At 49.4% G+C, this 16324-nt stretch overlaps 1 protein-coding gene across 9 annotated transcripts in view; it reads left to right on the top strand.

Moving 5' to 3' along the window:
* PCNX4 (pecanex 4) overlaps positions 1-16324 on the top strand; it is a 50347-nt gene that overhangs the window by 33022 nt on the left and 1001 nt on the right. For all 9 annotated transcript variants that reach the window (XM_048485852.1, XM_048485855.1, XM_048485850.1 and 6 more), the window contains one exon: positions 8068-8254. In XM_048485852.1, the coding sequence (XP_048341809.1) occupies positions 8068-8254 (187 nt within the window). The remainder of the gene's footprint in view (positions 1-8067; positions 8255-16324) is intronic.

Genomic DNA, 16324 nt, shown 5'->3' with positions numbered 1-16324 from the left:
GTCTTTGGCGTTGGCGGCAGCTACGTTTTCTGTTGGAACCGCTGGGCGGATCGCTTTAGAGATGTGGTATCTCCGGGATGAAGTTGGTTTCCTCCTGGCGCCATTCACATGGGCTGGCCGTCATGGCCCGGTCCCGAGTCCACAGGGACCTGTAGGAAGAAGGACTGAAACACACCCCTTCCCAGGTTATGGGAGGGCAGATCCCGCCAGGCTCGGTTCTAAGCGGATAGCGGAGATCAGAATCAGTTTTGTTTGAGTTGGATTTAGAGTTTAATATAAGAAGGCTTGTTTTGCAGCCTGCGTGAGGTTACTTTAATGCAGCTACTGGGGACGCCTACTCCTCTTTCTTTAATTGTTTGACAGGGATGGGGAGGTAAGAGAGCCTAGTGGAGAAAATTAACTTCAGAAGCGTCATCAGGAGTAGCGTCGAAGAGTCGAACCTCGAGACAGAAGGCGGGTCCTGGGGAGAGTTGTGGGTATGCATGCTTAATCAGCAACACAAAGGGACTTTTAGGCGCTTAACTGGGGATGGAGTGCCTCGGGGAATGAAGCAATCAGGCGATTAGGGCAGATTCCTCGCACACAAACAAAAAGAAAGGTTTTCTTTGCAAGGGAGTCGCGCCGTGACCTTGGTGGTTAATGCAGGAAGCTGGATGGTTACTGAGAATTTTGTGTCGAATTGTCTTTGAGATTGCCGTAGCGAGGACGCTCCTTAAGGAGGCCGGTTTTGATAGCGTAACCTTTGCGTGGTATTGATAAAGTTGCCAGGCTGGGCAGCTAACTTAAGCAGGTTTTGGGTATTAGGGGCATAATGGTGGCGGCCCTTTTAACCTGGGACCTGTCTGGCAGTGCTGCGGTATCAGGACCCAGACCCAGATTTTGGCTCAGGGAGGGCGATCAATAGTGGCCCTCCGCTGGCCTACTGTCCGAAAAACAGAAGGAGAAGGAGGAGGAAACAGTTTCCTTCGGAAATTAGAGAGTAGATTTACCGGAGAGCACAGTTGGGATCAATGATCTGTGATAGCTTTATCCATCCCAGACTAGGTCGTTTTGACCTGGCTCATGAGATCTCTTCCCAGAGATTAACATGGATGTCAAGATGATGGGGCGTACCGTGGGTGTAAGCTCTAGTCTGGGCTGTGAAAGGACGTGGCGGGCCGGACGCTCGTCACAGCGGTTATTTCCCCCACCCCAGATGTCGCGGGCAAACTGGTGACCACTGGTCGGAATTTTCGGCTGCCCTGATAGCGGTCACATCAGCGCCGGTGTCCACAGACCCTTAAACATGCATCCTCTATAGCGAGCTCCAGGTATGGGTGCAGGACTTCCGATGGAATGTTTTCCACGCGCTTCGATAGTGGTGCTGGCTGCGCCATGTTGGCTGCGGGGCTTATGCGCCTTGCTATTAAGATGCGGCAGCGGGCGGCGCATGGGGAACGGAAGGATCAACTGTCTTGCCAGCTGGTCGATGGGCAACTCCTGCGGGATATTCGTCAGATTTGGAGATGGATGGGTCCCTGGATGCGTGGAGTCGATTACTCGGGGAAGATGATGAACACTCCTGCTCAGCCCGGAGGGCCTTAGAGCAGCACCAGCCCAATAGTCCCGATAGGGATGGGGTAAACCATACTGGGTTGGGGCGACAAGGACCTGATGAGGAACTTGAAGGAGATGGGCTGGAGTGCACGTGAAGCGGGAATGCCACGAGTGGGAAGGCGGTTTGGGCGTGGAGCCTTGTCTGGGTCTGTTCTAATATTCTCTCCTTGGTCCTGGGCTGGGGAGATGCCGGTGGCAGTTTCCCGGCGGGCGGTAAGCTACTCCAATGGAAGCCTCTCTGGCACGTGGGCACTGCGGGTCTTGTGACCTTCTCCTCTTGGGGAGGACCCTCCTCCTCCCGGGAGTTGTAGGCCCCGGACTGCCTACACTCCCCGCCGGAGGTAATCGGGTCTACGCGAATTAAAGCAGTCATCTGAGGCTGCCTCCCTTTAGTGGAAGTGCTGCTGGCGGAGCTAACGGTAGGCCCGAGGAAGATCCGATGTCCTGGCAAGCCGCCAGGCATGTCGACAGTTCAGGATGCTGCCCAGGCCGTGATTGCTCTCGCGACGCACTCCGTGAATCGTTCTCTTTAGCGAGAGCGCCAGGGGCTTCGTTTTGAGCCTCTTCGCTATCTACCTGCCTCTTGGCGCTTCCCTGGAACCTGTTCTAAATTACGGCATAAGGCTCTTGGGGCTTTGCGTATGGCGAACTCTGTGGGCCTGGCCAGAATTGGGGACCTTGATGAATACCTTATAGAAGCGCCTCCAGAAGCGACCGTAGGAGTGGCCTCAGGCAGGACAATCGTTGGGGTTGGCGAAGCATGAGAGCCGTAAAGCTGAAGCGGCTGTGGCGCCGCGGGCGGCTCCTGCTGATGCACTGTTGGCGGAACTGCTTTCCCAGATCACAAATTGTGCAGGACTCAGGGACATGCACAAAAGGTGGTTTTCAAGTCGTCGGGCCATTAGGTGATTCCACCGCGTTACTTCCAGCATGCCTCTCCGCGTAGGGACTAATTGTTCCTCGTCTGCGCGCTCGCTTTCGCGGAGCTCAGTGAGGATATTATAGCTTAAAAGGCGATTTTCGACAGCCGCCGAATAACGCGCCACCCTCGCCGGTATCTGTAAAGTGGGCCGGGGCACAATGCAAGAGAATATCGGCATCGTCTTCCGTCAGGAGTTTCTTTCTTTGCAGATGCGGCTATCACGGCTCGTTTCGAAACCAGCCATTCACGTGGCGTAATGATCGGTGAAACTGGCGGAAAATGAAGCGGAACAAGGGGAGGCGGCTGAGCAGCGGGAGGTTGAAATAGGCCCGAAGGGCCGAGGGCAGAAGGAGGACGAAGCGTCAATTTAGCGGATAGAAAAAATTCGAGTTGAAATTGAAGGTGAGAAAGGTCCGAAGGAGAGGCCTACAGCTTAAGGAGGCCATAGGTCTGCAGGCTGATGGCGACATAACGTGTCTCCGTCAGTAGCAGTAGAACATCGGTAGCGAGGCTCTGTCGCGGCAGCCCGATGTTTTCAGTCCTTAAGATTCAATGTCCCCTCGTTGCCGTGTTTTGAGCTTCAATCTCCTCAACCAATTCGCAGCTCCCCTTCTCTTCTGAGGGACTGCATTTCCTTCGCGGCTTTCAGTTACCGTCAGCGTGCTTGTCACCAAAGCCCTGCTTTGCCAGTTCCCATACTCACCGGTGTTCGTCGGACGAGAGAGTGTCCTAGGGCGAGTGTCTGGATAGCGATCAGAGGGCGATACGAAGCAGTGGTCCCTGGATCGCCCGATCAGCGGACCGGTGTCGCTGACCCCTTCCCGAAGCGGCGGTGAGCAGGGTGGAGGTTAGAGGAGTCGGGTTTTGGCACCAGCTTGTGATGACCCGCGTGGTCAGCGTAAGAGCAGAGGCGGGCAGCGGAGATAACATCTGGTGGAGATGCGCCAGCAGCGAAGTCGCGGAGCTCCGTGTTCCCAGCGAGTCTCCAGCGTGCTGGTTCCTGGCACCTTTATTGTTATTCTATAGGTGTGTAGGAGGGAGGACGGGGAGTTCAGCGGGGCGGGGAGGCGGGAGGTCGGGGAGATCATCATATGATGCATGATCTCCGCACAACTCACGTCGCGGAAGGCGTAAAGCGTCTGAACCTAATCATCACCTGGGGAACAGACCATTGTCCCTAAGCCGGTATTCAGGCAGACAGTTCATGACCAGTGACTCATAGGGAATGAGAATTGAGATGCTGGTGCGACCAGAAGGCCGTAGGTCCGCTGGTGTGCCAGCGTTCCACCACGGTGCTGCTGGGTCAGCAGTGCATTACTACACACTCCAACACATGCCAGCTGGGTGACATTTCGCCTGCATCTGTGGCTGGCATCTTCAGAGGATCTGATAGTAGGAATGGAAAGCAAGTGTAGTATATATACTGTGAGGTCAAAAGGTGAGGCCCTCTGAATAGAGTAGCCTGGTATGTGAGTCACAAAGAAGTCTGTAGCCTGGGAGTAACAATGAAGATAGCAAGGTCAATAGGTGAATGCATCTGAATAAAAGTATCCTGGTCTTTGTTTCCTTTGATTGCTATTGTATATAGTTGTCCTGTGTTTGTGTGGAGCCCAGTGTGGAGCTGTGTTTGTGTGGAGCCCAGTGATTCCGACTGTGAAAGCCTTTGACAATACATTTTCATGTCTCCGTTCCACCCAACGAGGGCCACCAAGGTGCCTAACCAAATACTATGAAAACATACCCTGGAAACAGCTGGTTAAAACCAACACTAAAATATGTATTTCATATGTCGGGCAGAAAGGAGGGATCATTGAAGGAACCCTAAAGGAAACAAGTCTTTACCTGCTGGAGGAGAACAGCGGCCGTTTAGTCGATTACAGTTCCCTCCGAATGATATTGTACGAAACCATCTCCTGAAATAAAAACAAGTTGGTCTAGATGGAGCCACCGGATTCCTGTTGGTGGTTTTGCCACTAGAGATCAACCCAGCTCCTCCTGAGGAACCAGGTGCGTTCGCTCCCTCAGCGCATATGCTAAAAATAGGAATTAAAAGGAGGATATGGAAAGATTGTGCAAGTTACTGCCTGGTATTTTAATCCCGCACAAATCAGCCAGGTCGGCGAAGGCAAACCTCCGCCCTTTCCACACCATGAGGCAGCTTTTCCCACCTGAGTCTGAGCCGCTTTTGATAACATGTAAAGGCCTTAGGCTAATGTTCTAATAATGTCCCGCCCTTATGAAAATATTTCTCTGGCTTTTTTGCTTAGCCTGAGAAACTACTGGAAAGAGGTAGGGTGTCTTTATTTGAAAATAATTCCCTCCACCCTCATAATACCACTTCAGAATTACTCAAGTTCAACAAATAAAAATCTAAATTGGATGACAAGGACGGTATTAGAAGATTATAAGCTTATTAATGTAGTAAACAATTTTCAGTTGTGTCAAAGTTCTGTCAAAACCGGGGGGCATACATTGAAAATGCGGGGGGGAAGAATTAGGACTAATAAAAGGAAACACTTCTTCACGCAACGTGTGATTGGTGTTTGGAAGGTGGTGATGGCCACTAACCTGGATAGCTTTAAAAGGGGCTTGGACAGATTTATGGGGGAGAAGTCGATTTATGGCTACCAATCTTGATCCTCTTTGATCTGAGATTGCAAATGCCTTAGCAGACCAGGTGCTCAGGAGCAGCAGCAGCAGAAGGCCATTGCTTTCCCATCCTGCACGTGAGCTCCCAAAGGCACCTGGTGGGCCACTGCGAGTAGCAGAGAGATGGACTAGATGGACTCTAATCTGATCCAGCAGGCTAGTTCTTATGTTCTTAAAGGCTTTCACAGCTGGAATCACTGGGGTGTTGTGGGGTTTCCGGGCTGTATGGCCGTGTTCCAGTAGCATTTTCTCCTGACGTTTCGCCTGCATTTGTGGCTGGCACCTTCAGAAGATCATTTTCATTTGTGGCTGGCATCTTCAGAGGATCGTTTTCAGTTCTTACAGGCTTTCACGAGCTCATTAAGTGTTTATTTCTTAGCTGCCGAAGCAAACACACCTGGTTCCTCAAGAGGAGCTGGGTTGATCTCTAGTGGCAAAACCAGTTTCTTAGTTCTTTTATGTGGCTACAGACCCTATTTTGCACCTAATTGGAATTAATTATAATATTTAGCATTCATATAACACTTCTGAGGGATTAAAGCCCTTTGTTTGCATTATCTTTTTTTTGTCAATCCTCACAACTGCCCTGGAGGGTAGACCTCTCTGATTACAGGCAGGGCGGAACCAAGAGAAACATTTACAGCAAAAATGTGAGATTCAAACTGGGGGATTTGGATTCCCAGCTCAGTTTGTTGTGCAGCAGAACGGTTACAGGGAAGTTGACCTTTGGGGATTCAGTTTTGGCTGTACTCAAGTTCCTTTGGTGTAGCAGTTAGTGCAGTGATGGCAAACCTTTTTGAGACTGAGTGCCCAAATTGCAACCCAAAACCCACTTATTTATTGCAAAGGGCCAACACGGCAATTTAACCTGAATACTGAGGTTTTAGTTTAGAAAAAACAGTTGGCTCAGAGGCATGTGTTACTCAGGAGTAAGCTTGGTGGTAGTCGGTGGCTTTGCTTTGAGGCAACTGTGCAACTCTTCCAACGGGTGAATCACGACCCTAGGAGGGTTTACTCAGAAGCAAGCCCCATTGCCAAGAACCAAGCTTACTCCCAGGTAAAGGATCGCGCTTTAGTTCTTTGCATGAAAATCAGGGGGGTTTAACAGCGCTTACCTACCCTGCTTCCCCAAAACTAGGTCTTAGGTTTAATTCTAATAATGGACCCCAGCGGCCCAGGCCAGCCTAGATGTGGGGGGAGGGCACTCTGTGCGTGCCCACAGAGAGGGCTCTGAGTGCCACCTCTGGCACCCGTGCCATAAGTTCACCACCACTGAGTTAGTGTGTCAGGCTAGGATTTGGGAAACGCGGGTTTGAATCCCAACTCTGCCTCTACACAGGGTGACCTTTGACCAGTTACACATTCCTATGTCTATGGACATTTGTATATCTCTGTTTACCTACCTCGAAAGGTTGTTGCAAGGTTAGAATGGGATAACCCTGTGTATCCCCAAGAACTAACCCTCCTAAGTTCCTCGGAGGAAGGAAATGTGTGTGGGTGTAATTCTTGTGTTTCTGTTCTCAAACTGATTGCTGCTTGTACTTTTCCTGGGCCCTTATAATTCTTACTAGAAAAGTGTATTTATAAGCATACTGATTATATATTTCTGGTTCTTTTCCTTCTGAAACAAACATGCTCAGTAATCACAGCCCCGAACATTCACTGCTTATAGAAGGAAGAGCACAAAATGACATCAATGGTTCATATAGGTTTTGAATCATTCAGTTCAGTGATGGACCATTTGTTGCAGAATCAAATATTCAAAAAAGCCACCGTAAGGAGAGTTAGATCTATCAAACTACCCAAGTTCAAGGCTGCTGCATATAATACAATGATTATTCCCTACCTGTGGTGTCTGGATAAAAGCAGATGGACTCTAATCTGGAGAACTGGGTTTGATTCCCCACTCCACCTGAGTGGCAGAGGCTTATCTGGGGAACCAGGCGTGTTTCTGGTGAACCAGGCCACCTGGCAGGGGGTGATGGGAACTGTAGTCCATAACATCTGGAGGGCCGCGAGTTTGACACCTGTGACCTAGGGCCATGGTGGCAAACCTACAGATATTCATGGACTACAATTCCCATCAGCCCCTGATGGGAATTGTAGTCCATGAATATCTGGAGTGCCATAGGTTCGCCACCACCGACCTAGGGCTAGTCACAGTTCTCTCTGAACTCTCTCAGCCCCACCTGCCTCACCAGGTGTCTGTCGTGGGGAGAGGAAGGGAAAGGAGCTTGTCGGCCACCTTGAGTTTCCTTACAGGAGAGAGAGGTGGGGTATAAATCCAAACTCCTACTCCTCCTCTTTTCTTCTTTGATGTGAGGATAAACAGGAGACAACAAGAAGGATGTGAGCTACTTTGGATCCCCACTAGGGGGGGAAAGTGGGGTATAATCAGAGGTGGGATCCAGCAGGTTCTCACAGGTTCCCGAGAGTAGGTTACTCATTATTTGTGTGTGCCGAGAGGGGGTTACTAATTGGTGATTTTGCCACGTGATTTTTGCCTTAGTTACGCCCCTCCTCTCAGCAGTAGCGCGCAGAACTTGAAGCAGTCTAGCAGGAGGTGCACCGGCGTGCGAGGCAGCCTGCGCCTGCGTGCATTCGTTTCCCGCCCAAGGGCCGGTGCAGCGGCTGCGTCCTTGCCACAGCCCCGCCCAGGAATGCCCTGCTCCTGGAATGCCCAGCCACGCCCCCTTCATGCCCCGCCCAGCCCTATTGGTGCTACGCCACAGTTTGAATCCCACCACCATGGGAACCTGTTACTAAATTTTTTGGATCCCACCACTGGGTATAATCAAAGTAAGAAATGAAAGTTGCATGGCAGATAAGTGGTCCAGAATCATCCGGCAGACCCTCCCCCGCGCCCTTTCTGAATTGTCTATTGTGTTCTGGTCTTTCAGGTACACGGTGAAGCTCATGGTGGATAAAGCGAGCCTGGGCCCATTCGAAAGCTCCGAGGAGCTGCTGAGCTGCCTGGAAGGATATGAAAACGACTGGTTTATCGGGGTGGCATCGGAACAGGAGTGGCAGGAGGCCGTTCTGCAGGAAAAGCCGTTTCTGTTTTCTTTGGGGCTTGACGCTGACAAGGTGAGTGGAACGGAGACGGCGGGCAGGAAATCAAAGCGGATTTTTATCTGACTCCAAAACCTTAAGAGCGAAACCAAACGATGTGTTTTTGGCTCGGCTGAGAGGTGCGTGTGGTTCTGAGGCCCAGGTCCGGACAGGAGAGGAGATTCTTTGCAAGATGGAATTGTGAGCGCTGGACCGGAGAGCTGGGCTGCTGTACTTCCACGGGATAATGAGTTTGAGAGCCAGCGTGGTGTCATGGTGAAGAGCAGGTGCACTCTAATCTGGGGAACCGGGTTTGATTCCCCGCTCTGCCACTTGAGCTGTGGAGGCTTATCTGGTGAACCAGATTAGCTGGTGCACTCCCAACACCTGCCAGCTGGGTGACCTTGGGCTAGTCACAGTTCTTTGGAGCTCTGTCAGCCCCACCCACCTCACAGGGTGTTTGTTGTTGAGGGAGGAAGAGAAAGGAGTTTGTAAGCCCCTTTGAGTCTCCTAACAGGAGAGAAAGGGGGGATATAAAGCAAAACTCTTCTTCTTTCCTTCTTCTTCTTTAAAACTTTTCCCCAGGAGGAAAGAAAGATATCTTCTTGAGGGAGGGTCAGCCAATCAGCTGTCTGTACCAGAAGGAAGAAGAAGAAGAGTTTGGATTTATATCCCCCCTTTCTCTCCTGCAGGAGACTCAAAGGGGCTTACAATCTCCTTGCCCTTCCCCCCTCACAACAAGCACCCTGTGAGGTGGGTGGGGCTGAGAGAGCTCCGAAAAGCTGTGACTAGCCCAAGATCACCCAGCTGGCATGTGTGGGAGTGCACAGGCTAATCTGGATTCCCCAGATAAGCCTCCACAGCTCAGGCAGCAGAGCTGGGAATCAAACCTGGTTCCTCCAGATCAGAGTGCACCTGCTCTTAGCCATTGCTCTTATCCACTACGCCACTGCTGCTCTTATCCACTATGCCACTACGCCACTGCTAGGAGTAGGAGGAAAGCATCTTCATGGCAGACTGATGGGCCAATCCGATTGATATCGAATGATAGCGAATGCACTGTGGGAGTCGGCCTGCCATTGTTATGCCATGCATCTCCCAAACTATCCAGGCAGTTAACATCTGCCTCTTCAGTGTTGACTCTTCAGAGGTGAGGAGTGGATATGGCATTTTCTGTGGTGGAACCTTGTTTCTGGAATGCTCTGTCCAAGGATGTCCAACTCTGGCCTTCCAGATGTTCATGGACTACAATTTATTTATTTATCTATTTATTAGGCTTATATACTGCCCTCCCCCGGAGGGCTCAGGGCGGTTCACAACCGAAATATAAATAGTAAACCATAATAATTCCGTACCTACAGTACTGGTCCTTAAATTTAAAAGCAGCGCTCAAATTATAACCTTTCCATTATAAATACAGTAAAATACAGATAAAAATACAGATGGCGTCCCGTAACTTAAAATTCCCCTAAAGGAGGGACAGCAGGGGCCTCGCTGTTCAGAGGGGTGCACACATCAGCGGCTGGCTTCCCCAAAAGCCTGGCAGAACAGCTCAGTCTTGCAGGCCCTGCGGAACTCCTTAAGGTCCCGCAGGGCCCGGACAGCTGGAGGGAGAGCGTTCCACAAGGCAGGGGCCAGGGCCGTAAAAGCCCTGGCCCGGGTGGAAGCCAGCCACATCATGGAGGGGCCAGGGACCACCAGCAAATTGGCCTCTGCTGAGCGCAGGGGCCGAGTTGGGACATATGGGGCCAGACGGCTGGCAGGGGCTGATGGGAATTGTTGTCCATGACCATCTAGAGGGCCAGAGTTGGACACCCCTGCTGGATCCCTTGAGGCTTGCGTGGCCCCTGCTTCATTATCCTCAAAGCACATCGTTTTATGCAGGCTTTTAATCAGGGGTTATAGTAGCTCATCAGTTTGTAGGGGACCGCTTCTGTTTGGCAGGTCGTTTTCAACCTCTTATGTTTTGAATTATAAGCTACAGAAAGCAATATAACAATGGGGTACGATGTGAGATGGACCCGAGAACAAAATAACACCAGATGAGCGTAGTCTAACTATGTAGCAAAATGTTTTAATCAGACAAAAGATGCCAAACGTTTAATATCGATAGCCAATAAATATTGCTGTGATATATTGCCATCAATTAATCTCAGTGTGTTACATTCAAACTGCCAAACACCAGGATACAGAGTCCTGAAATGTCCACTGTCTTTGCCACCAAGCCGCACAATTGGAGGCTGATGGGCTCCCTTCGGAGTTTGTCAGTGACTAGGAAGTTTAAAATCCTCAATGAGAACTCCTAATGTTCTGGCAACTACTGTGCCAATTAAAGACTGACGATCTCTCTCCGGAGTTAGCCAACATTAAGTAACATTAAAACTCCAGAGAGAGATTGTCAATCTTTAATTGGTCCACAGCAAAAACTCCGGTTGTTCATACAACTGCTGCACAGAACATGCTCTGTGGTAGGTTCACGTTTCTGAAGAATCTTCATGAGCATATTAGTCATGCATTCATGCAATATTGTTCACTCAAGGGGTGTTTGAAAGGCAAAGATCTTCACCTATTCCCCTGCACGACTGAGGCCCCTTCCACACATGCAGAATAACACACTTTCAATCCACTTTCAATGCACTTTGCAGCGGTGCAGAATAGCAAAATCCACTTGCAAACAATTGTGAAAGTGGATTGAAAGTGCCTTATTCTGCATGTGCGGAAGGGGCCTAAGAAGTGCGAATCATTTTGTGCTAGGACGGTATATCCCGGTGTTCGGCAGATTGAATGTAGTGCCCTGAGACTAATTGATGGCAATAGAGCACAGCAGTATTTATGGACTATCAATATTCAACATTTTGCACTTTATGCAAAACAATGCAAAACTTTAACATTGTGCATTTTTTTTGTCTGATTAAAACACTTTGCTACGTTAGACCGAGTTCATTTGGCCGCCTGGGTACGGTGTTATTTTGTTTTGAATTGTCAGCAAGATACAAGCACACCAATGCGGGCAACGTGAAAGATCTACACAATAGGTGTCAAGCTTGTGGCCCTCCAGATGTTATGGAATACAGTTCCCATCATCCCCTGCCAGCCTGGTGCTGGCAGGGGATGATGGGAACTGTAGTCCATAACATCTGGAGGGCCGCAAGTTTGACACCTGTGATATAGACAATCACCATTACACTATGACCATAGACCAGAATTAAAAACAATTACGTAACCAATACAGGTGATTTTGATATAGAAAAGTACAAAGTGTAGTGCCAACACAGAAGAACAAAACACAGACTAGAACAAAACACCCACTAGAGAGACAATCCAGAGAGCCAGCGTGGTGTAGTGGTGAAGAGCAGGTGCACTCCAATCTGGAGAACTGGGTTTGATTCCCTGCTCTGCCACTTGAGCTGTGGAGGCTTATCAGTGAACCAGATTAGCTTGTGCACTCCAGCACATGCCAGCTGGGTGACCTTGGGCTGGTCACAGTTCTTCAGAGCTCTCTCAGCCCTGCCCGCTTCACCGGGTGCTTGTTGTGAAAAGGGGAAGGAAAAGGAGATTGTAAGCCTCGTTACAGTCTCGTTACAATCGAGAAAGGGGGAATATAAATCCAAACTCCTCCTCTTCCTCCTCCTCCTCCTCCTCTTCTTCTTCTTCTTCTTCTTCTTCTTCTCCATTCCTATGAACGATACTTGATATTATTTAATTCCTATGTAGTTATATGCTGTCAATTTGAAGTTGCAAAGATCAAAATAGAGGATGAATAAAATAAGCTCACCGTCCTAGTATGTAGCTTCCTCAAATCAGTCTCTTTTTTTGGCAATACCTATGTGATGACTTTGAAGCAGCAGCATGGAAATATTCTAAATAAATATATCTGGGTTTACACTCTGACACTGGGAATTCTGCCCTGCCTACCCTTGCACAAGTTTGTTTCATCAGGGAAAGTGAGGAAGAAAAGGGAGAGACAGTTGCATGCTGAAATTTTTTTCCCTATAATGAAGAAGAAGAAGAGTTTGGATTTATATCCCCCCTTTCTCTCCTGTAGGAGACTCAAAGGGGCTGGCAATCTCCTTGCCCTTCCCCGCTCACAACAAACACCCTGTGAGGTAGGTGGGGCTGAGAGAGCTCCGAGAAGCTGTGACTAGCCCAAGGTCACCCAGCTGGCGTGTGTGGGAGTGTACAGGCTAATCTGAACTCCCCAGATAAGCCTCCACAGCTCAGGCGGCAGAGCGGAGAATCAAACCCGGCTCCTCCAGATTAGATACACGAGCTCTTAACCTCCTATGCCACTGCTGCTCCTAACAGTTGCATCCTGTAATTCCAACAGGCAAAATCACACCAACATGACAGGTAGCTTTGATCTCCGGATGGAAAAACCGGAAAGGCTATGGAAATGTACCCAACACAAAAAATAGGAGCCAAATGGGCACTCCAAAGGTTTGGAGCACCGCATGGCAAGGAGGGGAGTTTCCCTGAGGGGAAAGGACAAAGGGAAAGGATCATTCCATCACGGACCTACTAGCCCTGAGACGCATCTCTCTTGGCTTGAGGTCTAAATAAGAACAAGAACGTGCTTAGCTGAGAAATCTCTGCAACTGAAGTTTATTTTCTTTGTTTATTTCCTTGTTTTGAACTTTCACAATTAAATCCTTGAGAACTCAGCTGGTTTGGAGTTACCGGAAGAAAGGACCCAGGTTTTACGGAAACAAGCGTGGCTCTCCCAGGCTTAATTTTGTCAGATCGTTGCAGCGATAGAGGAGTTGACCTCCACTGATCCGGGCCATTCATCATAAACACTTTTCCTCCATGGATGATACTCGGCCGGAAAACGAAACCTCCACTGCGGGAGGGGCTGTAGCTCAGTGGTAAAGCAGCTGTGTGGGATGTAGGAGACGTCTGAGGGGGGATATGATTGAAGTCTATAAAATTATGCATGGGGTAGAAAATGTTGACAGAGAGAAACTTTTCTCTCTTTCTCACAATACTAGAACCAGGGGGCATTCATTGAAAATGCTGGGGGAGGAGAATTAGGACTAATAAAAGGAAACACTTCTTCACGCAGCGTGTGATTGGTGTTTGGAACATGCTGCCACAGGAGGTGGTGATGGCCACTAACCTGGATAGCTTTAAAAAGGGCTTGGACAGATTTATGGAGGAGAAGTCAATCTATGGCTACCAATCTTGATCCTCCTTGATTTGAGATTGCAAATGCCTTAGCAGACCAGGGGCTCAGGAGCAGCAGCAGCAGAAGGCCATTGCTTTCACCTCCTGCACGTGAGCTCCCAAAGGCACCTGGTGGGCCACTGCGAGTAGCAGAGCGCTGGACTAGATGGACTCTGGTCTGATCCAGCAGGCTCTTTTTTATGTTCTTATGTTCTAGAAAGTCCTGGGCCCAATCCCCAGCATCCTCAGTTAAAAAGACCGCGCATTTGCTCATGAGAGCAGCTGCCGGCCTGAGCAGGCAATACTGACTTTGATGGGCCAGCGGTCCGATTCGCCATAAGGCAGGTTCATGCCTTCACTGTTGTCACCTCTAACATTTGTTTTCATGTTTTATATTGTCCTGTCCACACATTCCCCTGGCTGCATTATCCCCAACAGTTGCTACAAGTAATCAATACTGCAACACAGCGCCGAGCTGACGGGTGTGAAAAGAAACAGAAAGACCCAGTGTCCGCATTAAAGACTAACAGCCTTTTATTTCAGGTGGGGAGCCGTGTTCATGACCGCCTCTCCCCATATTGCCCTCCAGGGTCCCTCCGTTCATCTGAGGGAAACCTTTTGTCAGGCCCCGACCCAAAAGACATTCGGCTGGCTTCCATAGAAGCCTGGGCTTTTTCGGCCCTGACTCCAGCCTGGTGGAACAAATTACCAGCTGAGGTTAGAGCCCTGCAGGAAATATCTTCGTTCCACGGGGCTTGTAAAAACCTGGCTGTTCGACTAGGCCTTTTCCAACTAGCCAGCCAGCACAAACAGTTCCTCTCAGCCTCTGAAATGGGGGGGGGGGGGGGGGAAGGGGGGGGGGGGGAGTCGGTCTGACTTTAGTCATCATTTTTTACAGCTATTTTTCCTGTTTACAGTTTTAATGTTTACAGGCCTGTTTACAGTTTTAATGTTTAATGTTTTAATTGTTTTATTGCGTTTTAATTGTTGTAACTCGCTCTGAGCCCTTTGGGATAGGGCGAGATAAAAATGTGAAAAAGAAACAAATAAATGTTGGTCTGAAGTGGCAGAAAACACACGGCCCCTTTAAGACCAACAAAGGTTTATTCTTGATATAAGATAAAACTCATACTAAGAATAAAAAACGTCATTGATCTCAAACCTGTTACATCTTTTTTCCCCCCCAGTATGAGGTTCCGTGAGTCACAACAGACTACGTCAGATAGTTCTGTGATGGGGTGGGGAATTGTCCTGGGGAACCTAATGGGGCAAGGAGCAGTCAAAACTTGGTGCAAATTGGTCTGTGATTCTTTAAATCTCAGTGTAATGGTGGTGGTGGCAGTAAGTCCATAGGGCAGTGATGGCAAACCTTTTCGAGACCGAGTGCCCAAATTGCAACCCAAAACCCACTTATTTATCGCAAAGTGCCAACACAGCAATTTAACCTGAATACTGAGATTTTAGTTTTGGGGAAACGGTGGGCTCCGAGGTGTGCGTTACTCAGGAGTAGGCTTGGTAGTAGTCGTTGGCTTTGCTTTGAAGCAACCATACAACTCTTCGAATGAGTGAATCATGACCATAGGAGGTTTACTCAGAAGCAAGCCCCATTGCCAGCAACCGAGCTTACTCCCAGGTAAAGGATTGCGCTTTATTTCTTTGCATGAAAATCAGTGGGGTTTAACAGCGCTTAACAGGGTTACCTATACTGCTTCCCAAAAACTAGGTCTTAGGTTTAATGCTAATAATCGAGCCCAGCGGCCCAGGCCAGCCTAGGTGTGTGTGTGTGGGGGGGCAATTTCCCCCCACATGACAAACTCTGTTTGTGCATGCCCACAGAGAGGGCTCTGAGTGCCACCTCTGGCACCCATGCCATAGGTTCGCCATCACTGGTCTGAGTCCTTAAGCCAATAAACAGACTATGTATTGTTGAAGGCTTTCCCGGCCAGATTCAACTGGTTCTGGAGGGTTTTCCGGGCCGTGTGGCCGTGGTCTGGTGGATCTTGTTCCTAATGTTTCGCCTGCATCTGTGGCTGGCATCCTCAGAGGTGTATCACAGAGGGAAGTTTGTTATCACAGGGAAGTCTGGACACAGCGTGTAACAGACTTCCCTCCATGATACACCTCTGAAGATGCCAGCCACAGATGCAGGCGAAACGTTAGGAACAAGATCCACCAGACCATGGCCACACAGCCTGGAAAACCCACCAGAACCAGACTATGTACTGTTGAAGGCTTTCATGGCCAGAATTACTGGAGTTTTGTGGGGTTTCCGGGCTGTAGGGCCGTGAGATCTTCTGAAGAGGCCAGCCACAGATGCAGGCGAAACGTCAGGAGAAAATGCTACTGGAACATGTCCATACAGCCCAGAAACCCCACAACACTCCAATAAACAGACTCTTGGTAGCCGATCAGTAGCGTTTATTGAAAGCAGAGAGGCTGTAATCCCTAGCTTGAGAAAACCAGTTCTCGCAACCTGGCTTTTCCTAGGCCATTTTATCCCCGAAGCAGCCCCCCAGCCTTTTTCCCAGCGAAAGTGTAAAGAGGACTGTTTAGGAGCCTAGGCGTCTCAAGGAAGTAGACGGGAGAAAGTTATGCCACCTGCGAAACCTCCCCCCTGCGGTGCAACGGACATCCCGTTGCCCAAGGCCAAGAGGTTTCACAGCGTTGTGACTGGTTATCTACATTTGTTATCAAGCATTAAACATCAAAGGAGGGAAAGGAAGAGAAAGGGCTTGGACAGATTTACGGAGAAGTCGATCTTTGGCTACCAATCTTGATCCTCCTTGATCTGAGATTGCAAATGCCTTAGCAGACCAGTGCTCGGGAGCAGCAGCAGCAGCAGAAGGCCCTTGCTTTCACCTCCTGCACATGAGCTCCCAAAGGCACCTGGTGGGCCACTGCGAGTAGCAGAGTGCTGGACTAGATGGACTCTGGTCTGATCCA

The sequence above is a fragment of the Sphaerodactylus townsendi genome, linkage group LG02 (genome assembly GCF_021028975.2).
Source record: "Sphaerodactylus townsendi isolate TG3544 linkage group LG02, MPM_Stown_v2.3, whole genome shotgun sequence".
NCBI classification, from domain to species: domain Eukaryota; kingdom Metazoa; phylum Chordata; class Lepidosauria; order Squamata; family Sphaerodactylidae; genus Sphaerodactylus; species Sphaerodactylus townsendi.
Note: the sequence above shows the minus strand (reverse complement) of the source record. Positions and strands in the feature narration are given on the sequence as shown.